Below are 25,153 nucleotides of genomic sequence, written 5' to 3'. Positions count from 1 at the left end.
GCCCTCACATGGTAGGGGGAGAGGAAGTGTGGGGGAAGGGGAGAGAGAGACAGAGAGAGAGGCAGAGGGAAGGCTCTCCTCCTCTTCTTGGAAGGCCACAGTCCTATCAGATCAGGGCCCCACCCTTATGACCTCATTTAACCTTCATTACTTCGTAAGACCCTATCTTGAGATACAGTCACATTGAGGGTTAGGGCCTCAACATATGGATTTTCTGGGGACACAATCCAGTGTCTGGTGCCTGGCAAGGGTTACCATCCCGTAAACATCAGGCATCATCATGTTGGTGTTTATCCTACAGACTCAGGCTTCCTGGATGGCAATATTACTCACCACTTTCCTCTGTAGATGAGTGGCCAGAACTCCAGGTCCTGCACACTCCCACCCACATTCCCTGCATGGTTAGAGCCAGGAACAAGCTGTGACTCACCCAGCTCAACCTCTTTACTTTTCAGGTAAGAAACCAAAGGCTGAGAGGAGCTGAAGGGCTCATTGCCCAACCGGGACCAGAACTCTGGTGTCTTGGTTACTGGGCAAAGCAATTTCTCATGCCTCTGGTTTTGCCGCAGTTTCAGTTTGCTATTGGTTAGGACCAATGGGCACCAACCGCTGCACATTCCCCAGAAAGTACTCCCCCTGCAATCCCTCTCTCTGTCTCATGTCATCAAACAGTCCTGGTACTAACACGGCCCTTCAGGGCATCTGGACCATTGTAGGTATTGCCGAAAATCCTAAGAGCTGACCACAGGGGTTAGCAGGGCCAGCAGTCAGAATTGTAAAGTCTGCAGCAAACTCTGTGAATCAGTATCTTGTTCTGTGCATAAGCTTTGGGAAATGGATCCAACCCGCATCCAGTGGGGAGATCGGGTGGGCTTCACGATAGAGACCCTCGGTGGACATGGAATAGGGATGGGTCGTGCTTGCTCCCTGCTGGGTCCTCCATTTATCGGGGGAAAGTCGGCCCAGCACCGCCCTCTCTAACCTTCACTTTCTTCATCAGGAAACAAAGAGAGTGGCCTGGTCTCGCCTCCATCTGGGAGTCATCGGATGTGCCCGACCCCTCTGTCCTACAATTCTAACCAAGTGCTCTTCCTCCTGCCCTGCTTGGTTGCTTTCCTGGAATTTGCCAGGGCCAAGGCAGGAAAGTCTGAATCCAGACTGAGAGGTGACAGCAGCGGGATGCAGTCAGTGGCTTAGGATCATGGCCTTTGCTATTGGGTTGTTTTCCTCTCCACCAGATGTGCAAAACCTTGAGGAGCTCCTGAGCCTTCTTCTAAGCAGAGCAAGGGGCTTCCTGCAGGTCACAGGCCTGGGGCACGTCCTTGAGCACCTCTAAAGACCCCCAACCTGCCCACCCTTCCTCCCCGGCAGCCTCAGTGCCCTGCCAGCTGGGGCAGGACAGTGGGCTGGGCAGAACCTCCAGGCCTTCCTCCTGCTCCTCTTCCCCAGCCAGGGCTGAGCTGGCAACGTCTGCCATGCCAGCCCCGGACACACCTGTCAAAACAGAGCCGCAGGAGAGGAGAGTGAAGAACTGACAAATACATTCTGACCACGCCGTACTTCCAATAGGGCGGGCCGGGCTGACAAGGAGCTTGCCTGGACACATAGGCTGGCGGCGCACTGAGCAACCTCCCTGGGGATTTGTTTTCCTTGCCTTCACCTGTCCAGTCCTTTTGTTTTCTTTCGAATGCTTCAAAGGGCAAAGCTCTGTGTCTGATGTAATGGGAGAGGTGCAAAGGCTGGTGCAGTGCCCTCAGCGGGGCAACCACCCAGGAACCCGCAAAAATTCAGACTGCGGGCCTGCACCCCAGACCCACTGCTTCAGGACCACAGAGGTGGGGTGGGACAGGAGGAGTGAGGGGGAGAATTCCGCAGGGAATTCCAACGCCCCATGTAAAATCTGAGAACCACAGGCATAAGAGATAGAGAAGGGAAAATTTTTTTTCCGATTTATGTATAGTATCTCATTTAATCCTCATGCACTAAATGTATTTACATTTTATAGGTCAGAAAACAAGGCTCAAAACAGTAAGTTGCTCAAGGCCACAGAGATATTATGTGGATTTGAACCCAGGATTAATGGAAGCCAGCTATGCCGAGCTAATGCCGACCAGGGTTCTTGGTCTTCCCCAGTCAATAGAAATTGATAAGAGGCCAGACAAGAAATTCAGACAAGGCTTTATTAGGGCCCCTGCTCCCCAAGCTGGGGCACGAGCTGGTTCCTTATATGGGGTGAGGGTAGGGATGTGTCCAGGGGTCAGGCCGGAGGGGTGGCTTAGGTGTTTTGCCCACCCCTTAGGTGGTGCTGGATGAAGGGGGCATGCACAGTACCCTGCTTTTGCTCCCAGCTCTTCAGAAGTGGCAGTTGGGGTTTTTTTGGTCCTTTTGTATCTTTTTGTCCAGAATTTGCCCCAACTGCGCACGTACACGCAATTATTTTTAGTCCCTTATAGCTTCTTTGTATTTTGTTGCTCAAGGAGATGTTTGTCCAGGTGTAAGCATTGTAGCAAAGGGCCCCAGGTCCCAGCCTGTCTCAGAGCTACTTCTTCTAGAACGGTGGGATTGGGAATTCAATGGGGCCTGAGAAAGCCGAGATCCACAGAAACAGACTTGCTCAAAGTCCCAAAGCAAGCTAGTGACAAAGTTGTGACAAGGCCCCAAGTCTCAGGGCTACCAGGCTTCCCCATCCTGGCTGCCTCATCACTAAACATGACGATGGACTAGTGAGAACTGTGCCGGACTTGGAGACAGGAGTGCGCTTCCTGCTGTGAAAGCTGGAGGCTTCCACAAGGAAGCCAGATGCCGACCTTTAACCAGGCTGCTAACCTCCCTACCTCCTTCTCCCCAGACCCAAGGCCTCCAAAACGGGTGCCCAGCCAAACCCTCCAGCGGGGAGGAACCAACTTTTCAATATTAAAACATCTTCTTGTTGTGTTTTATTCCTTCAAGGTCACACTTTGTTTTCACATAATCAGATCTGACATGAAGTCAGCCAAAAAAGTGTGGACTGATCAAAAATATGACTTGAAAATAGATTTATATTTATTACCCTTCATGATCAACATCATTCTAAGTGTAATTTTGCTTTGAGACATTAACCAATAATAGAAACATCGAAAATAATTCATAAATAAATTTACATATATTAGGAGATCAAAGAAATAATCTCCCAATTTTTTTTATTAATGGGGGTTGTGATCAAAACATTTGAACACCACTGCCCTAAGCCAACTCTGTTTCTTCTGACATTGTCCCTTGTGATAAAGCAGAGTTCCCCCATATGAAAGGAAGAAAGAATCTCCACTTGATGATTTTAACCAGATTTATAACCTGATGGTTGTTGCTTCTTTTTCTGAACTCCCAAAACCTCTAAATGCCTCCAACAAGCCTGACCCACAAGTTTATAATTTGGAACTTGCTGGCTCCCCATTATCCATCGTTGTTCTTACTTCAGCTTCACAAAACAACCTTCTTCTGGACATAGAAACATTTAAAAACTGAATAGGCAGTGTGGGCACCCCACTGACTTTGTTCACTCAGAGATCATTAGTCCCACGCGTTGGAAGGAATAGAGGTCAGAGTTTAGGGCTGCCAAGGCAGCTGGAATTGGGTACCAGACAGGGTACTGGGCAGGAGGGAGCTGTGCAGAGGCAGATCCCCAGAAATCTGCATAGAGCTCCCCTGAGTGGTTGGCTGAAATAAACAGGGCAAGAATCTGTGCAGGCCTGTGAGCTGACTCTGAAATAATTCTAGACCAACAGCAACAAGGCCTAAAAACAACACCCCTCTCTCAGTATTTGAAACAGAATAAGTAAGCAGAAAAGCCATGAGGATATAGAAATTTGAACAATACCATCAACCGATTTGACCTAACGATGTGAGAACACTGCACCCAGCAACAGTTGAATATTCATTCTAAACTGATATTGTAAGCACGACATACCAACATTTGCTGGATGCAGATAAAGCAGTTCTTAGAAGGAAGTATAGAGCTTTAAACGACTATATTAAAAAAGAAGAAAGCTTTTTAAATCAAAGAACATAAAATATTTGGGAATAAATTTAACAAAATTTGTATAAAATCTCTACATATAAAATTATAAAATGCTGCTCAGAGAAATTTTGAAAGACCAGAATAAATGGAGAGATACACATGTTCATGGATTGGAAGACTCAAAATCATGTATTCTCCCCAAACTGATATATAGTCAGTGCAGCCCCAAACAAAGTTCCTGCATGTTTTTTTGTAGAAATGGAGAAGCTGATGCTAAAAGATACATGGAAATATAAATGACATAGAATAGCAAAAAAGAAAAGAAAAAAATTATTGGAAAAAAGAACGAATTTGGAGGACTTAAACTGCCTGATTTCAGTGGTTAATATGAAGATATAGTAATCAAGACAGTATGGTATTGGCACAAAGATAGACAAATGGAACAGAGCAGAGTCAGAAAAAAGTTCAATACTAAATGGTCAACTGATTTTTTTTCACAAAGGCATCAAAAGAAATCAATGAGAAAAAGAAAGACTCTTTAAAAATGGTACTGGAACAATTGAATATCTAAACAGGAAAAAATATATATCTTGACCCCTACTTCATACTATACACAAAAGTCAATTCGAGATGGATCAAGACCTAAACTTAAAAACTAAAATTATAGAGCTTCTGAATAAAATGCAGAAAAATACCTCCATGATCCTGGAGTGGCAAAGATTTCTCAGCTGAAACAAGAATAGCATTAACCATAAAAGAAAAATATAATAAAGTAGATTTCATAAAATTAAAATCTGCACATTAAGAGAGCCAGTTTAGTAAATGATAAGACATGTTACATATTGGGAGAAAACATTTGACAAATAATTTATAAATAGAATATATAAATATCTCTTGCAACTCAGTAACAAGAAGATAAACAACACATAAAAATAGGTGAAATGCTTGAACAGACACTTCACAAAAGATACTAGCGCATGAAAAGATGATCAACATCATTAGTGATTAGGAAAAGACAAATTAAAACCACCATGAGATACCACTACACACCTGTTAGAATAGCTAAAATTAAAAAGACAGACCAGGACTTCCCTGGTGGTGCAGTGGTTAAGAATCCGCCTGCCAATGCAGGGGACATGGGTTCGAGCCCTGGTCCGGGAAAATCCCACATGCTGCTGAGCAACTAAGCCCGTGAGCCACAACTACTGAGCCTGCGCTCTAGAGCCCGCGAGCCACAGCTACTGAGCCCACGTGCCACAACCACTGAAGCCTGGGCGCCTAGAGCCCATGCTCTGCAACAAGAGAAGCCACTGCAATGAGAAGTCTGCGCACCACAACGAAGAGTAGCCCCTGCTCGACGCAACTAGAGAAAGCCCGCATGCAGCAATGAAGACCCATCGCAGCCAAAAATAAATAAATGAATAAATAAATTTATTAAAAAAAAAAAGACAGACCATGCCAAGTGTTAGGATGAGAAGCAACTGAAACTCAATTACACCACTGGTGGAAATGTAAAATGATACAACCTCTTTGGAAAACAGGTTGGTAGTTTCTTAAAAATTTAAGCACACACCTGTCATCTGGTTCAGCCATTCCACTCCTAGGAATTTATCCAAGAAAAATAAAAACATATATTCAAAAAAGATTTGTACAAGAATATTCATAGAAGATTTATTCATAATAGCCAAAAAGTAAAAACAAATCAAATATCCACCCTCAGGAGACTGGATAAACAAGTTGTGGTACATCCATCCAATGGAATGCCATTCAGCAATAATAAAGAAAATCATTATGCTGAGTGAAAGAAGCCATACCAAAAAAAAAAAGTATCTCATGTATGAGTCCATTTATATGAAATTCTAGAATAGGCAAAACAAATCAAAAGTGGTAGGAATAAGTTTAATGGTTACCTGGGGCAGAAGTAGGGTGTAATTTGCTGGGAAGGAGCATGAGGGAATTTTGTGAGGTGATGGAAACGTTCTATATCTTGATTAGGGTTGGTGGTGATACAGTTGAAGACATTTGTCAAAACCCACCAAATTATATACTTAAAATGTGTGCATTTTATTGAATGTAAATCATACATCAGTAAAATTGCTTTTAAAAAATAACTAGGATACCACAGCTTACTCACTAAAATAATTAAAATTAAAAAGACTTAAAAAAAACAAGACTTAAAACGTCCAGTGTTAGTGAGGATGTTCCTGGTGGGAGTGTGAACATGGTAGAACGTCTTTGGGAGACGCTCTGGCAGTTTCTTGTAAAGGTAAATAAGCACTCACCCTATGACTCAGCACCTCCACTCCTAGGTATTTACCCAAGAGAAATAAAAACATATTCCACAAAAAGACTTACACAAAAACATTCACAGCCGCTTTCATCATAATCGCTGAAAACTGGAAGGAGCCCAACTATCCATCAACAGGGGACTGGATAAATAAATTGTGGTATTTTCGTGCAATGGAATATGAACTACTCAAAAGAGGGAGGGGGGAGAAGGAGTGGGAGGAGGATGAAGAAGGGGAGGAAGAAAGAGAAAAACAAAAGATACAGGCAACAACACTGAAAACCGCTATACTGGAGAAAAAAGCTAGACACAAACGAATACATATAGTATGATTCCATTTAGAGTAAATTTTAGAAGAGGCAAAAGTTACTCTGTGATGCTCAGGACCAGAATAGTTGCTGCCTTAGACTGTGCAGAAGAAGAGTAGGGGTTGATGGGAAGAGCATAATGCAACTATCTGCTGTCGTGGAAATGGTCTACATGTTGACAGATGTGTGATTTATACAGAGTTATGCATTTGGTAAAACTCAACAAACTATACACATGATCTGGGCATTTCACTGAATATAAACTAACACTCAATTTTTAAAAACTCATAAAAAAGTAGAAATTCACTTCCCAAAACTTGTAAGTCAAAAAAGAAATTATAATAAAAATTAGGCTGAAATAGACATAGAAAATATTTTTAAATTATCTTATAATGAAAAGACTAAGTCTCAGAAGTTGAGCAGTGTAGCTGAGGCATACTTGGAGAGAAAATTAATAACCTTAAACACTCATATTAATTAGAAAAAAAGAAAGGCTACAATTCATGAGGTAAGTGTCCAACTTAAAAAGTTTGAGGAAGTGAACAGGAATACATATAAAGAAAATGGAAGAAGTAAATAATAAAAGGCAAAAATTAATGAAGTGGGAAAAAGAACGTTTTGAATAGAGAGGATCAAAAAAGCCAGAAGTTGGTTCTTTTAAAAGCCTAATAAAACTGATAAACTTTAGGCAATATTGATCAAAAAAAAAAATGAAAGAAGGCATAAATAAAGAACATTAGGAATGAAAAAGTTGACATTAAGAGGAAATAATATGAACATTTGATGCCAATAAATTTGAAAACTTAGATGGAACAAACAAATTCATAGGAAAGTGCAACTCACCAAAACTGACTCAAGAAGTCTAAAACCTGAATATTTAGAAACCATTAAAGAAATTAAATCAGTGGTTAAAAATACCCCCACAAGGAAAACACCAGGCCCATGCAGAAAGACTTAAAGGCAAATTCTACGAAAACGTTCAAAGGACAGCAATTCTAATCCAACACAAACTCTTCCAGAGAACAGAAAAAAATAGGGAGCATTCCCCAACTTATCCTGTGAGAGAAAATCTTGTTACCTAAACCAGAAAAGAAAATACATAAACAGATGCAGAAAAAGTATTTAGTAAATGAAGCATCCATTCATGACTCTTAAGAAATCTTTTCCAACTAGGAATAAAAGGGAACTTTTAAACCTGAAATATATTATCTACCCAAAAAGTCCACAGCAAAATCTTTCATTGAGGTGAATTGAAATTATTCCCTTTAGTATATGTACAATTGATTCACTTTGCTGTACACCTGAAACTAACATAACATTGTAAATCAACTGTACTCCAATAAAAATTAAAAAAAGAGAAATTATTTCCTTTAAGAGAACCAGACATTACATACCTCCTGATATGAGGCAATAGAAAGTACACAGTTCCACCTAGTAAGTAAACTTGCCAAAAAAAAAAAAAAGAAACAAACAAACAAACAAAGAAAAGAAGATTGACCCTGATTGTAATCCAGCCTCTAGATCTGTCTTCTAGTGTACATACAATAGCTCCAAAGAAACATGTTAATACCATCTGCATGAGCTTGAGGTGTCGGCCGGTCAAACCCAGAATGACTCAGTTTCTTCAGCAAATAAATAGCATGGGAAAAGCAAAGAGAAGAGGGAATGCTATAGATTAAAAGAGACTTAAAATTCATCTTCAAGTCAAAGTGTATTGAAGAGAGAAACTCAAGAGACATATCAACCAAATGCAATGTGTGAACTTTGGACTTTAATTCAAACTAACCAACTTATAAAGACATTTTTGAGAAAATCTTAGAAACTTGAACACAGATTTATGATTAGACCATTTAAGAAATTAAGTGTGACAATGTATTGTGATTATGGTTTTTTGAAAGCCTCTATATGTTAGAGATACACACCTGAAATGTTTAGAGGGGAAATGATTTGATGTCTGGGATTTGCTTTAAAGTACTCCATGGGATATGACAAATCAAACACAATTGGCAAAACATTGATCATTGTAAAACTGGATGATGGGGACATGGGGTTCTTTATCCAGTCACTTTAACGTTGTGCATGTTGGAAATTTTCTCTTTTCTTTAATTTTAAAAAAAATTTCTTGAAAAATTGATTTCCAATGTTCTGTTAGTTTCAGGTGTACAGCAAAGTGATTCAGTTATATATAGAATCTTTTTTAGATTCTTTTCCATTGTAGGTTATTACAAGACATTGACTAGAGTTCCCTGTGCTATACAGTAGGTCCTTGTTGGTTATCTATTTTAAATACAGTAGTGTGTATATTTTAATCCCAAACTCCTAATTTATCCAAACTCCTTGATAACCATAAGTTTGTTTTCTACGTCTGTGAGTCTATTTGTGTTTTGTAAATAAGTTCATTTGTATCATTTTTTTAGATTCCACATACAAGTGATATCAGACAATATTTGTCTTTTTCTGTCTGACTTACTTTACTTAGCATGATAATCTCTAGGTCCACCCATGTTGCTGCAAATGGCATTATTTCCTTCTTTTTTATGGCTGAGTAATAGGAAATCTTCGATAATCAAAACTTAAAAGACAAATAATGATGATGATGATGATGATGAAAACTGTTAGTTTAAAAAGAAAACAGAGGGCCAGAGGTCCGTCTCCTCCTTGGCGATCATGGGACCTCCCGGGGGCCCAGGCTGCTAGATAAGCTGTCTCCAGCCCACCTCCACGGCTGATTCTTGTACCGTTTCTTTCTCCCAGAATTCCCTTCCTGCTGGTCTCTGTCGGCTTCAGTCCTGCAAACTCAGCACCCCTGCTGCCTACAGCGATAGCTGCTGTGTTAGTTTCCCCAGCAATCACTGTCTCTTCTTTGGGTAACAACACCCTTATGCTCCTTTGCATAAACCTCTTTAATCACTTCATGCGGCTCAAATAGTGTTGACCTCACCACCCACGTTCCCCCCAGAGTGGACCAGTGACGCAGGGGTGACTGGTGAGAATACCCCTGCTCTGGCCACACCCTCTGCCGGAATGGACGCATTACCCAGGTGGGACTCTTCACCAAAGAGCATCAGCGCCCAGACTTGGGCTGGAAATATGAGAAAAGAGGCACTTCCTCCTTATGGGGTCGCAAGGTCAGAAGACTGAAACGCCTGGAGTGGCTGGGCCTTTGCCTGACACTGAGAGAAGACCCCACCTGGGAAAGAAGCCACCATAAGTCAGCAGAGACTCAGAGCCTGGCGACAGCGTCATAATCCCTGAGCAGAGCCACACTCCCTGCCGTCAAAGCAGTCCCTCCCCCACCCCCTGCGCTCCTCCTGCGCATTAATGAACCAGATACCCTTTTGCTGGGAAGTGGGGGAGAAAGAGAGAGGAGAGAGAAGGGGGTGGGGAGAGGGCGAGAGAGTGCATGCATTCTCTTTAGGATCAAGAACGAGAGATGATACTGCTGTCATTACTTGTATTCAACAAGGAATTGGTGATCCTGTAAATTTCAATAAAGTGAGGCACAGAAATTTGTCTTTCTCTGACTTACTTCACTTGCCACACAACTTTTAGAACTATTTGTTCTAGTTCTGTGAAAAATGCCATTGGTGTTTCCATAGGGATTGCCCCGAATCTGTAGATTGCTTCCATCCTTGATGCTGTTCTCCTTAAAGAAACCAGAGTTTTTCGTTTTGTTTCAGCATAAATCAGATCTCATCTATTCCCTGCCTAAAATCCTTCCAATAGTTTCCCACCGCACTTAGAATAAAACCCAAACTCTTTAACAAGGCTCAGGAGGCTCCCCTGCTGTGCTCCCTGCTGGCTCCTCTAACTGTCCCTCTGCCCCCCACCTGCCTCCAGACAAGGTGGCCTTGATCTTCCTCAAACAGAACAGACAGGTGCCAGCCTCAGGGTATGAACACCATAGATCTCACCGCCTGGAACTCTCTTCCCCATGACCTACATATGGCTGCTGCCTCATCCTTCAGAACTCCACTCAAATGTCACCTCCCCAGGGGGGCCTTCCCTGATCATCTCTCTCCAAATAGGAGGTGAAATAAATAGGATGATGGTGGGGGAACTGTAAATAGGGAGCATTTCACACATACTGTTCACCTTGTAATAACCTGTAGGCATACGTGCTCTCCCACCAGACTGTGAGTTCCTGATGGCAGGCACTGTGTTTCATACGTTCATCTTTGTTTCTCCAGAATCGAGCGCTCCATCCCTGTGAGCAGAAAGGGACTAAATACAGCCCCCGGCTAGTGGTCTCAGGGGAGCCAGTCCTGGGTTCCCTGTCAGACCTACTGGGTCAGTTATTAAGCTACTGTCTCTCTGTCCCAAACTCTGCACTCTGCTCAATGACTGCTTCGTGATGCCAGGACTCCCTCACTCACCTGGTTTCCGGTTATGCTCTGCCCAGCAGGGTTAATAGACAGAGATCGAAGCCTGGAGGAGGAGAGGAGACTCACTCCTTCCCATCTGCTTCCTGTGGGCTTTTGTTTCTTGTGAGTATCACCCCAACCTCCCTTCTTCACCTATAACAGCAGCTGGATCCAGTTCGAAGTTTGTCAAACACAGAAGCAGCCTGATTGCACGCCCCTCCCTTCCCCTGTTGGAAACTCTGATACCAGATGGCTGATGCCCCTCATCACAGGGCTTGATGCCCCTCTCCGAGCTCGGAGATACCAGGGTCAGCTGAGCCGAGCCCCCTCCTCAGACATCTGAGTTTCAGCCTTATGGGCCCTCTTCCAAGTTTCTGAGTTTCAATAACTCAGTCTTGACCCTTTGTTCTACCAGCCCTGGGGGTGGTGACTGCTTCCTGCCTCCGTGATCCCTTAGGGTTCCCTCCTTGCCTTTTCTCTGATGGACCACTTTACCCCAGTCCACACTTCTTTGTATTAAATACTCTCTATCTGAATAACTGGTGTGATTTCTGCTTCTGAGTGGATCCCGAATGATACAGCAACCCAGGAAACTTTCATTGGTTTAAAAATATTTATTGAATTCCTGTCCTTCAGGGATTCTAACTAAAAATGATGGACAGAACTTGATTCTGTGACCAGTCATTGTACCTGTAATTTGTGACCTACGCGTGGTTTGTACTCTAAAATTATTTCCATCTACAAGACGGAATGTTTTGTTGTGCCCACGATGACTGATGGTCAGTGATGACTTATGATGAGGAAGGAAGGAAGGAAAGCGATAGAAAAGACACAGGGTAAAGGGGAAAGAACCACCAAAGTCTTTGATAGTGGCCTAAAACAAACCAACCTACCAAAAAGACTTTCAAAAAAAAGAAAAGGCAAAGGAAGATTGACCGTAAAAAGCCACTTCTCCCTCACGAATACAATTCATTTGTGAAGTTTTTTACCTACTAATATTTCTTCCTAACCCATTGGTGGGCTGGGAGGCAGGGCTGGGTGTGAGAGAAGTTCCAGAGCTTCATAGGCCCGGGAGAGGACAGCACCACGTGTGATGGACGCTGTGAGGATAGCTGGGGGGACATTCCAGGACAGTGACCCATTGTTTTTCAGACTTGCTTAGGTGGAGAACTCTCACCTGAATTTCAACATGTCAAATAGGTTAGGGAGGGGCACAAAGGGGGCTTCTAGAGTACTGGCAATATTCTATGTCTATACCTGGTGATGGTTCCATGGGTGTTGGCTTTCATTTTATTTTTAAACTGTACACATATGTTTTTGTACTTTTCTGAATGTATGATATAGTTCACAATGTTTTAAAAGGGGGTGGGGAACTCTTTAGTTAAAGAGGCTTTCCTAAGCAGCCCCAAGGCCCTTCCTTAGAACTTGGAATTCCTTGGGAAATACTATGAAAATGTTAGGACCAAACCAGTCAGTCAGAAAAGACCTGAAATCAGAAACAGCATCTAAGAGGAGAGTGTGCCCGGGCAACTCAGAAGGTCTGAGAGAGAAATTTCATAAACCAGTTCCGGCAGTGCCCAGGGGAGACATTCTCTGGGCTTGGCGGGGTGGGGGTTCTTGTAGACACCCCAGTTCCAACCAAGGGGTGGACTTGGGGGGACACTGCGAACAGCTTTTGTTTCCTCAAAACCTGGAAAGCTAAGAGGGAAAGGGCTATAGCCCAGGCTGGGGGTAGAAACGCCCTGGGAACAAGGAAGTGAAACGGGACTGCCCATCAAAAGCGTGATTATTCCGTGGTGGTTCCAAGCTAAAGCAAGTGACCCAAAGCGATGCTAGTAACGCACTGAGCCGCATCTTGTTTGTAGCTCATCATCTTCCCATGTCGCAGAGGAGGGGTTCGGGTGGCTAGGGCGGGCTCCCCAAGGCCCCATTTCAGAACAAAAGTCCTCTTGTGTTTGGAGGTGGGTATGCGGACACTAAAACGACATCTAAATGCTCTAGGATCTGGGGAATCCTGTGTCTGGGGGTGGCCTGGCCACGTTGTCTCAGGACCCCAAGACATCATAGAACCTGGTGGGATGAGAGCAGGCCCAGTTGTGCTTTCTTAGCTCTGCTCAAGCTGAGCTGGACGCAGCAGAAGACCCCAGGCCCACAGCTAAGACTGGTTTGGACCAGAAAGCTGATTTTGGTTATTTATCATGAAGGACGCATAGTTCTAGAGACCTAGCATCTCTATCCTTTATCCAGAGAGTTGCAACCTTTCCCAGTGTTAGCGTACCCAAGAGACTGATCGGAAGTTGCCGGGTTACATTGGGATTGCCAGCACCTTGCTGAGCTTGGCTTTCTTGGACAAAATATAGGAATGACTTGCCTCTGTACCTCACAGCATTTTTGGAAGAACTGAAACAAAGAGCGTATGTACTGGTATATCTGATCGATTTCCTCCCATCAGGCAGATGGCTTCACAAATGAGCAGCCAGCACGCATTTAAAAAAGGGAGACAACCATTCTCCATAGTTCAAAATGCACATATCCTTTGACCCTGCACCTCCACTCCTAGGTCTTCCCTGCTCCCTCATACCACACACACACACACACACACACACACACACACACACACACAGAGTGATGTATGTTCAAGGATGTTTATTGCCTAGTATGCAGTATGTAATAGTGAAAGATTGGAAGCTAACCTGAATTCCCATCAGTAGGAAACTAGTTAGATTATGATACAGCTCTATGATGGAAAAGTATGTGGCTCTTAAAAAGTAATAAGGCAGTTGTCTAGGTACTGATAAGGAATAATTTCCAAAAAATACTCAAAAAGTTAAAATTTATAAAAAGCAAAGTGCAAAAGAACATGTACAGTGTACTGTCATTTTGTGAAAGCTATCAATATATTCATAGCTGTTTTTAAATGCTGCAGATCTCTTTGGAAGGAACCATGTAAGCCTGATAATAGGAGTTCCTCTGGAAAGGAGGGCTGGGGAAGTGGGTGACAGAGGTGGGGGGAGACCTACATTTCCCTGTATATTCTTTTGCACCTTTTGGATTTTGTGAATGTGTTAATCAATTATTTTTATTTTAAAATATGAAAAAGTAAAGATGTCACACTGCCTTTCCAAAGCAAGGAGTGTTTACATTTAATTGAGACTGGGGAGAACTTAGCAAATCATCAGGATTCATCAGAGCACAGCTTTCTAACCACCCCATTTTTGAACCCCCCCCCCCCCCCAGTTCAGTCTGTCTCCCTTGGCCAGGGTGGCAGAATCTCTGAGCGATCCTTACATTCCTTTACTTTCTTCTCTTTTTCAAACTCTCTGACTCCTTCCCTTCTTCTTGCACTTGTCATGACATTATGCTCCATTTCAATATACTTTCATAACATGCTAAAGTTTCTAACTAGACCACTCATTTCATCCTGATTATCTAATAAATGATGTTGGCACCCCTTGCTGAGACCAGGGGAGGCTGGTTACACTCACCCAGTTCCTGTCTCTTCATGTGTGAGTGACTTCTGGGAAGGCTGTCTGTCTGCTTCATTAATCCCGCCCCCGTGGATTCCTGTAAGTTTCAGCGCCGAATGACCTTTTTGTCACCTGAGGGTTCTGTTCTCCTTCTGAACTCATCCTCAATCCCTTCTCCTCCTAGATTTTGGACCCATTTCCTTGTGAATCCTATGATTCCTTTTCTGCAGTTTTCAATTACTTAAATCTCTGATCCCCTCGGCTAAGTTCTCCCACCCTCTTCATTCTCCAGTGCCTGTTCACAAATCCTCGCAGATCACTCAGATTCCAGGTGGGAGATTATTAGAGAGGATCCCTAAGATCTGACCATTTCCATCAAGGCAATACTGGACCATAGGTCTACTTCCCCATACATCTTCTTCCCTTCATTCCACCCTCACAAGTCAGGGAACTACATGCTCTTTGATCACTTTTCCTAACAGACATCTTTCTAGGGAGAAAGTATTGTATAGTGAAAAGAGCCCAGATATGAGCCAGAGAAACACTGATTTAACTCCTTGCTCTGTTGTTTACCAGCTGTGTCTGAGGCAAGTTACATTTACCTCATTGAGCCCCAGCTTTCCTTTTGAAAAATAAGTATAAGAATCCTTACTTCATAGAGTAGTAATGAAGATTAAATGAAGTTTGTGTGTAAAGGGTATATTTTAGTGCCTTGACTCAGAGCCAATGCTTAGTAAATAAATAGTTCTCTCCCTCTGGATGTTCTCCAACCTCACTTTGCCAACTTCATTCCACAGAAATTATGCCACACACATTCTCACTAACATATGCATGAACATCCCCCATCAGGTTGTGTAAATCATATATATGTATATGAATTTATATGTATAAATACATATAAATCAATTTATACAAAGATATATACATATTCATATGACCCCAGAAAAAAAATTTTTAATAAGAAATAAAGTAGAGAGAGGAAAAACACATATAGAATAAGAAAGGAATGAGGAGATAATTGAGGAAATGATCCTCTCAGAAGGAGAAGGGGAGGGATGTGTGGCAAGAAGTAAATGGGGCTCTGATCAATAAGAAACTTACCTCCCTGATAGTTTGGTCAGTACAGGTTATTCATGATCTAATTTGTGAACATGACATGGAGGAGGAATGCAAGCTATCCACAAAAGAGAGAGGTTTGTGCTGATTTATGAACTACCAGGACATAACACTGACCCAAAGGAATTAAACATATCTGTTTATCACTTCAGGTCCCAGCAGGATCAAATCATCAGAGGGCAGGGCTATAACTGGAAAAAAGGATACAGAAAAAGGAAGGAATGTAAGGGGAGTAGAAAATGTGGTAGAGTTTCCTAAGTGGTCTCCCTCAACACCTTACCATATGATACAAATTGAAGTGATTTTGAGATTTCCCTGTCTGAAATCCACTGGGTGACTTCCACTTCTGGATATCACAGGATAACTGGTATAGTCTTTCCATTATAAACAACCATAAAACTAGAAAAAATATATGACACAACTGTTTTCAGATAGTGGATAACAGGAAATCTAAGACTATGGTTTCTGAGAGAAAGAAAACCCACAAGGTTAACACCATGATCACCCTGGAGTCAGTTTTGTAACTGAAGGCAGAGGGCTAAAGACTAATCTAAGCATAGCAGTTTTGCGGAGCTGAGGAGTCAGGGTTCAGAGTTTGCAGCAGCTAAAGCAACTGGAATCTGCAGAGCAGGGCATTGAATAAGAGAGACATGTGCATATAAGAGACCCTAAAATTGTGCTTGGGTCACCCATGAGTCCTTGGATGAGGACTGTACCTGCACAGATCAAGACTACAAAGAATTACCTGTGAGGCTGATAAGGGCTTAAGAATAGAACAGAAATAGAAGAGGTCAAAAAGTCTTAGAGGTATTAGAAATCCATACCAGCCAGAGTGGAAAGATGTCATTAACACCTTGTTAACATCTTGGACATCAGGCTGAGATATAAGAAAATCTGTGTTTTAGGAGTAAGGACTACACCCTAGGGGAAGGCCTCTCATAGGTCCACCCTAAAAAAACTAAAGCCAAACTCTGAAAAATGTCTAAGAGACAGAGTTTGGAGGTTGAGTCCTATGAAGTTAGAGGGCTTAGAAAATAACTTGGGCTCATTACAGACTTACCATAACAAAGCATAAAATCAAGTCAAGCCAAGTTTAAGGGTATCAACCAGTGATCAAACTGTTTGCTAGAACAAAAATCCACTCTCTCAACACTCTTCTAAGGAAAATAACAGATTCCATAGTCTCTAAAATATGTTATCAACAATTTAAAATGATTAGATGTGTCCCACCCCTGCAAAAAAAAAAAAAAAAAAAAAAGCCAAGCAAAACCCAGAAAAATGTGACAATTGTCAAGAAAAAAATTAGGCAATAGAAACTGACTCAGAGGTTACCCAAACGTTAGCAGACCAAGACTAAAAATATGATAATAAATATGCTCAGATAACTAAAGGAAAATATGGTCACGATGAATGACAACATAGAGAATCTCAACAGAGAAGCGGAAGTTATAAAGAAAAGAACAAATGGAAATTTTAAAACTGAAAATTTCAATAACTGAAATAAAGTATTCACTGGATGGAATTAACAGCACATTAGCTATGAAAAAAGAAAAAGTCAGTAAGCCTGATGACAAATCAATAGAAATTATCCAAACTAAAGAATAAAGAGAAAAAAATATACAGCAGAAAAATGGTCAGAATCTCACAGGCATATGGAAAAATATCAAATGGGCCAACATACATGAAATTGGAGAATCGGGGAAAAAATTGAGGATAAATACAAAGGAAACCATACCTATGCACTTACTTACTAATAAAACTGTTAAAAAACAAAAATAAAGAGAAGAACTAGAAAACAATCTGAAAACAAAGGACACATTACATACTGAGAAACATTGATATGAAGTACCACTGACTTCTAATCAGAAGCAAAAGAAACCCAAAAAAGGGAATAAAATCTTTGAAGTTATAAAAGAAAACACTGTCAGCATAGAATTTTGTATTCGTTAAAAATGTCCTTCAAAAATGAAGGGAAAACAAAGATATTTTCAGAAAAATGAAAGCTTAAACAGCTCAGAGCTGGCATAGCTGCGTTATAAGAATTGCTAAAGGATATTCCTCATGCTAACAGGAAATATCAGATAGAAACTTGAATCTACAGAAAAAATGAAGAGCAGCAGAACTGGTAAATGAGTGAATAAATATTAAAATTTATGAGGTTTTTATCTTCTCTGGGTTTTCTTAAAAAACAATTAAGGAAAATAATAAGATTGCAGGGCATTTATAACATATGTGTTTGTAGTATATTAAGAAGACATTTAAAAATAGCATGTTGGACAATGGGAAACATGTAAATAAAATCATGCTGTTGCAATGTTACTACATTAGTGAAGTGGGATGCGTGGAGTAGAAGTGTCAGGTGTGAAGTGAAAAATAGGAAATGTGAAGTGGAAATTGTGAATTATAAAGTGTGAAAGGGTACAATATTGACTATGAATAGATTTTTATAGGTTAAATGGATATTATTAATCCTAGAGCAAGCACTAAAATATAATAGTACGATGAATAGCTAAGAAGCCAATAGAAAAAATAAAATGGAATACTAAAAATTATTTAATCAGCCATGAGAAGGCAGGAAAGGAACAACAAAAGAGTAGAAGAGAGAAAGAACAAACGGAAAAGAAATACAATATAGTAGACTTACACCCTACCATAACAATGATTACATGAAATGTTGAAAGACTAAACACTCTAATTAAAATTCAGGTTTTTTAAAAAGACCCAACTAGCTGCTGTCTGCATAAGAAGAACTTTATATTTAAAAAAATTAATTTAAAATAATAGGATGGCAAAAGACATACCAAGTCAATCAACAGTACACATAAGAAAGCTGGTATGGTTATATTAATAACAGACAAGGCAGACTTCAAGACATTACAAGAGAGAAAAAGGGATATGTCTGAATGATAGAAGAGATAATTCACCAGAAAGACATAACAGTGTTACATATCTGTAAACGTAAAAAAAGAGCTTCAAAAGTCATGAGGCAAAAATGACAGAAATAAAAAAAGAAATAGACAAACTCACAATCATAGTTGGGTATTTGAACACCCCTCTTTCAGTAACTGACAAAACAAGTAGCCAAAAAATCAGTGAGTGTATAGAAAATCTTAAGCAACTTGAACTAATGGGTAACTATAGAACATTATGCCAAATAACAGCATAATAAACTTGTTTTCAAGAAAATATAGACCATCAAAATAGAACATAAGTTAAGTTTCAATACATTTAAATAGATTTGAATCTCATGTAATATGTTCTCTGATTACAATGGAATTAAATTAGAAATCAGTGAAAATAAGATAGCTAGAAAATCCTCAAATACTTGAAAATTAACTACCAAACTACCAAACAACACCTGGGACAAAAAAGATATCATAAGGGATATTAGAAAATATGTAGAATGAATGATAGTAAAAATGCAACATATATAAATTTGTAGGATGCAGGTAAGCAGTTTTTAGAGGGAAATTTATAGCCTTAAATGTCTATATTAGATAAAAGAAAGGTTAACGTTAACCTTAAGAAGCTAGATATAGAAGAGCAAATTAAACCCAAAGCAAGTAGAAGGGGGGAAAATGTAAGAAAAAGAATCAATAAAACAGAAACCATACAAAAAATAGAGAAAGTTAACAAAGCCAAAAATAGTTATTTGAAAAATTAATAAAATTGATAAACCCCTAGAAAGATTAATAATGAACACAAGGGAAAACATAGATCCCAATATCATGAATAAAAAAGGCTATCACTCTAGATCATACAGACATTAAAAGGACCACAAAGGAGGGAATTGCCTGGCAGTCCAGTGGTTGGCACTCGGCACTTTCACTGCCAGCCTGGGTTCTACCCCTGACTGGGGAACTGAGATCTCACAAGTCATGTGGCGCACAGCCAAAAAAAAAGAAAAGGACCACAAGGGAATATTAAGTACAATTTTATGCCAATGTACTTGATTTTAGATTTTAGCTTAGATGAAATGGACATATTCCTTGAATAGCACAACTCATAAAAATTAACTCAAGAAGAAATAAAAAATCTTAATAGTCCTATATGTGTTACAGAAATTGAATTTTTAATTAAAGGAAAGTTCTCACAAAGAGAACACTAGTCTCTGGTGGTTTTACAGGTGAATCCTATAAAAATATTTAAGGACCATATAATATTTTTATGCAAACTCTTTCAGAATATAGAGAAGGAAGGAAATCTCAACTCATTTTATGAGACTAGTGTAATGAACTGAATAATTATGACCCTCCCAAATTCATATGTTGAAATGCTAACATCCTAGTTTGTAATGGTAATAGGAGGTGGGGCCTTTGGAAGGTTGACTAGGTCATGAGGGAAGAGCCTTCATGAATGGGATTAGTGCCCTTATAAAGAGATCCCAGGGACATCCCTCACCCCTTCCACCATGTGAGAACACAGCCAAAAGAAGACTATCCATGAACCAGAAGGTGGGCCTTCACCAGATACTGAATCTGCTGGTGCCTTGATCTTGGACTTCCTAGACTTCAGAACTGTGAGAAGCAAATTTCTGTTGTTTATTAGTCACGCAGTCTCTATTATTTTGTTTTAGCAACCTGAATGGACCAAGACAGCCAGCATAAATCTGATAACAAAACCGGACAAGAACATTAAAAAAGAAAATTACACACAAATAACCTTCGTGAAATTCTTAACAAGTACAATTTACAATACTAACAAATTCTTAACAAATAGAATGAACAATATTAACAAATAAAATCCAACAATAGATAAAAAAAGATAATGTACCATGACCAAGCGGGATTTATCCCAGGAATGCAAAATTGTTTTAACATTTGAAAACCAATCCATGTAATTTACCACATTAACAGAACAAAGGAGGAAAATTATATAGCCATTTCAGTAGATGCAGAAAAATAATTTGACAATATTCAACATCCTTTCATGATTTAAAAAAGTAACTCCCAGCAAATTATAAATAGAAAGGAATTTCTTCAACTCAATAAAGGGCATTTATAAGAAAAACCTACAGCTAATTGTATATTTAATGTGAAAGATTAAATGCTTTCTCTAAAATCAGGACCGAAGCAAAGATCTCATCTCTCACCCTCTATTCAACATTTTACTGGACGTCCTCCCTAGTGAAGTAAGGCAAATAAAGAAATAAATATTGGAAACAAAAATGCAAAGTTGTCTTTATGCATAAACAGCATGACTGTTTATGCAGAAAATCCTAAGGAATCACAAGGAAACAGTTATTATTAATAAGTGAATTTATCAATGTCAAAATACGTAAGGCCAATATACAAAAAGCCATTGCATTTCGGTATACTAGGAGCAAAGTAATTGGAAAAATAATTTTTATGCCCAGAGATAAACCCACGCACATATGGTCACCTTATTTTTGATAAAGGAGGCAAGAACATACAATGGAGAAAAGACATCCTTTTCAATAAGTGGTGCTGGGAAAACTGGACAGCTACATGTAAAAGAATGAAATTAGAACATTCTCTAACACCACACACCAAAATAAACTCCAAATGGATTAAAGACCTAAATGTAAGACCAAACACTATAAAACTCTTAGAGGAAAACTTAGGAAGAACACTCTTTGACATAAATCACAGCAAGATCTTTCTTGACCCACCTCCTAGAGAAATGGAAATAAAAACAAAAATAAACAAATGGGACTTAATTAAACTTAAAAGTTTTTGCACAACAGAGGAAACCATAAACAAGAAAAAAAGGCAACCCTCAGAATGGGAGAAACAACAGACAAAGGATTAATCTCCAAAATATACAAACAGCTCATGCAGATCAATATCAAAAAAACATAGAACCCAATCCAAAAATGGCAGAAGACCTAAATAGGTATTTCACCAAGGAAGACATACAGATGGCCAAGAGGCACATGAAAAGCTGCTCAACATCACTAATCATTAAAGAAATGCAAATCAAAACTACAATGAGGTATCACCTCATGCCAGTCAGAATGGCCATTATCAAAAAATCTAGAAATAATAAATGCTGGAAAGGGTGTGGTGAAAAGTGAACCCTCCTACACTGTTTGTGGGAATGTAAATCGATACAACCACTATGGAAAACAGTATGGAGGTTCCTTAAAAAACTAAAAATAGAACTACCGTATGACCCAGCAATCCCACTACTGGGCATATACCCTGAGAAAACCATAATTCAAAAAGAGACATGTACCACAATGTTCATTGCAGCACTATTTACAATAGCTAGGACATGGAACCAACCTAAGTGTCCATCGACAGATGAATGGATAAAGAAGATGTGGCACACATATACAATGGAATATTACTCAGCCATAAAAAGAAATGAAATTGAGTTATTTGTAGTGAGGTGGATGGAGCTAGAACCTGTCATACAGAGTGAAGTAAGTCAGAAAGAGAAAAACAAATACCGTATGCTAACACATATATATGGAATCTAAAAAAAAAAAAAAAATGGTTCTGACGAACGTAGGAGCAGGACAGGAATAAAGACGCAGACGTAGAGAATGGACTTGAGGACATGGGGAGGGGGAGGGTAAGCTGGGACGAAGTGAGAGAGTAGCATTGACATATATACAGTACCGAATGTAAAATAGTTAGCTAGTGGGAAGCAGCAGCATAGCACAGGGAGATCAGCTCGGTGCTTTGCTATGACCTAGAGGGGTGGGATAGGGAGGGTAGGAGGGAGGCTTAAAAGGGAGGGGATATGGAGATATATGTATGCATGTGGCTGATTCACTTTGTTGTACAACAGACACTAACACAGTATTGTGAAGCAATTATACTCCAATAAAGATCTATTAAAAAAATTTAAAAATAAAATTAATAGCAGAATTAAAAATAATAAAAAATATCCAGTAATAGTATAAAAACATAGAATACATAGGAAGAAATGTATAAAAGATGTGCATGACCTCTATGCTGAAAAACTACAAAACATTGCTGAGAGAAATTTTATAGAATCTTTACAAATGGAAATATATATTATTTTCATGTAGAAGAAGACAATATTATTAAGATGTCCATTCTCCTTATATTTATCTGTAGATTCTATACATTCCCAACACAATTCCAGAGGACTGTTTTGGTAGAAATTGATAAACTGATGACAAGAATGTGTGTTCAAATGCAAAGGACCTAAAAAGCCAACAGAATTTTGAAGAAGAGTGAAGTTGGAGGGCTTATATTACTTGATTTCAAGACTTACTCTAGGGACTTCCCCTGGTGGTGCAGTGGTTAAGAATCCACCTGCCGGGCTTCCCTGGTGGTGCAGTGGTTGAGAATCTGCCTGCCAATGCAGGGGACATGGGTTCGAGCCCTGGTCTGGGAAGATCCCACATGCCACGGAGCGACTGGGCCCGTGAGCCACAATTACTGAGCCTGCACGTCTGGAGCCTGTGCTCCGCAACAAGAGAGGCCGCGATGGTGAGAGGCCTGCGCACCGCGATGAAGAGTGGTCCCCACTTGCCACAACTAGAGAAAGCCCTCGCACAGAAACGAAGACGCAACACAGTCATAAATAAATTAAAAAGAACGTGAATTTCTAAAAAAAAAAAAAAAAAAAAGAATCCACCTGCTAAAGCAGGGGACCTGGGTTCGAGCCCTGGTCGGGGAAGATCCCACATGCCGCTGAGCACCTAAGCCCTTGCACCACAACTACTGAGCCTGCGCTCTAGAGCCTGCGAGCCACAACCACTGAGCCCACGTGCCACAACTACTGAAGCCCATGCGCTAGAGCCCGTGCTCCGCAACAAGAGAAGCCACCGTGATTAGAAGCCCGTGCACCGCCAACGAAGTGTAGCCCTGCTCACTGTAACTAGAGAAAGCCCGCGTGCAGCAATGAAGACCCAATGCAGCCAAAAATAAATAAATACATAAAATTTTTTTAAGTTAAAAAAATAGAAATAAAAATAAATTATACCTCAATACAGTTGATTAAAAAAAGAAATCCACCCATACATAGCTCCTCATTGCTAACAGGTGTCACCGTAGTGAAATTTCCCAGCTCTCCTCCCAAGAGCTAGTCTCTGCGTCTCTCAAGTTCCATGCCTTTGTATAACCTCTATTAGGCCCCTCATCACATGCTATTATACATCTGCCATTGCTTCCAGATCCTGAGCTGCTTGAGGTCTGGGGCTGGCCTGACCAAACATCCAGGTGTTCAGTACTAAAACTGGGAGAATCCCAGGCAAACCAGGGCTATCGGTCACCTTACCTGGGCCCCTGGGTTTAGTATCATACCAGGTGCAGGGTGTATGCTCAGAAAATGTTTGCTGAACACCTAGAATATATGGGCTGGGGGGTTCTCAAGGTTCTTCTACTTGGGGCCCTCATGCAAACTCAGGCCTAGGGAGGTGAAGTCAGAGGCTGTGGGATACGGGCCCAGATGCCAAGCTCCCTTGTGTCCTGCCCGTGGCCCTGGCCTCTCTGCCACGCTGCGGGGTGCTCTGGACGACGGATAAACAAGCCCTATTCAAGTTCTATGGAGCAGCAAGAGTCTCCCAGGGCCCCATCTCCAGGAAGCTCCCCTCCCCTCTCCGGTGAAGTCATCTGACCTCAAGTGGCCTGCGGTTTCCTTTCTCCCCACATCTCCCAAACCCGCCCTGGGTCCCAGCGCTGCCTGGGATGAGTGCTGACCTTTCAGGGAGCAGTTTGCTCAGAAAGTGCCTTTATGTAAACAAAAACAGCCTTCAGGTCTTCCAGAGGCAGCCTTGTTTTCTCCCTCAAGTCCCAGGGAGAAAAATAACCAGTGGGAGGGAGTAGAGGAGGAGTGACCCTGCCTCCCCAGCCCTTGGCCTCTGTCCTCCCAGGCCCGTCCCTCAGGGCCTCCTTTGTCAGAACTCGGTTCTCAGGGGGGAAGGGGATGGCGGGGGTGGGGGGGGGTGCCGGGGATTGAAACAATGCCACCACGTCTGGCAGCGGGAGCTGGACGCTTGACCTGATTAGGTTCAGGGAGGCTGTGGCGAGGGAGAGAGCAAAGGCAGGCTCGAAAAACTGTTTTCCATCACCACCCGACGGACTTTTGTTCCCTGTGTCTCTGCCGAGGCCGCTTCTTAGGTGGAAGAGGCTTTCTCGTCTCATTTCCACAGGGTCACACTGGTCTCTGTCCTCTCAGCCTGCACGAACGCTTTGCCCTGCCGTCCTCCCGTCCCACCAACAGGCTCCCAAACACAAAGTGTTTTTCTCACTGCAGCTCCCCCTCGTTGGGCACTGCCAGGGCCGGGGCCAGGCCCAGGAGTCCAGCTGGCACCCACATGAAAGCCCTTCCTGTTCAGAACCCACATGGAACCCAAAGCTGCCCACACCCACAGCCCTGGCCCAGGGTCCCCGCATGCAGGGCCATGGAAACTTGGCCATGACGCTCCAGGGAAGAAACAGCCCCAAGCCATCCAGGAGAGGAGCCTCCCGGGGGCACCCGCATCCGTGGGGCACCTGGGCCCGGCAGAGGATGCTGAGGACATGGAAGGAGTGCTGGGGCAGCACTTTCCCTCTGTCAGTGCAGGTGGAGGGAACACAGGAGCCCCGCCGTTTCCAACGCATTGGCAGAAACCGTGAAAGCTGAGAAGGCAGGGTGGGCCCAAGGGGATGTGAGGAGGTGTGTAGCCATGCCCG

At 41.5% G+C, this 25,153-nt stretch overlaps 1 protein-coding gene across 1 annotated transcript in view; it reads right to left on the bottom strand.

Annotated features, from left to right (window-relative positions):
* Positions 1 to 9,045: 9,045 nt before the first annotated feature.
* CCDC25 (coiled-coil domain containing 25) overlaps positions 9,046 to 25,153 on the bottom strand; it is an 81,930-nt gene continuing 65,822 nt past the window's right edge. The window contains exon 9 of the mRNA XM_082402895.1: positions 9,046 to 9,162. Coding sequence (XP_082259021.1) covers positions 9,061 to 9,162 — 102 coding nt within the window. The 3' untranslated portion in view covers positions 9,046 to 9,060. The remainder of the gene's footprint in view (positions 9,163 to 25,153) is intronic.

The sequence above is a fragment of the Balaenoptera borealis genome, assembly GCF_965194805.1.
Source record: "Balaenoptera borealis genome assembly, chromosome: 8".
Classification (NCBI taxonomy): domain Eukaryota; kingdom Metazoa; phylum Chordata; class Mammalia; order Artiodactyla; family Balaenopteridae; genus Balaenoptera; species Balaenoptera borealis.
This window is presented reverse-complemented; position numbering and strand designations above follow the sequence as displayed.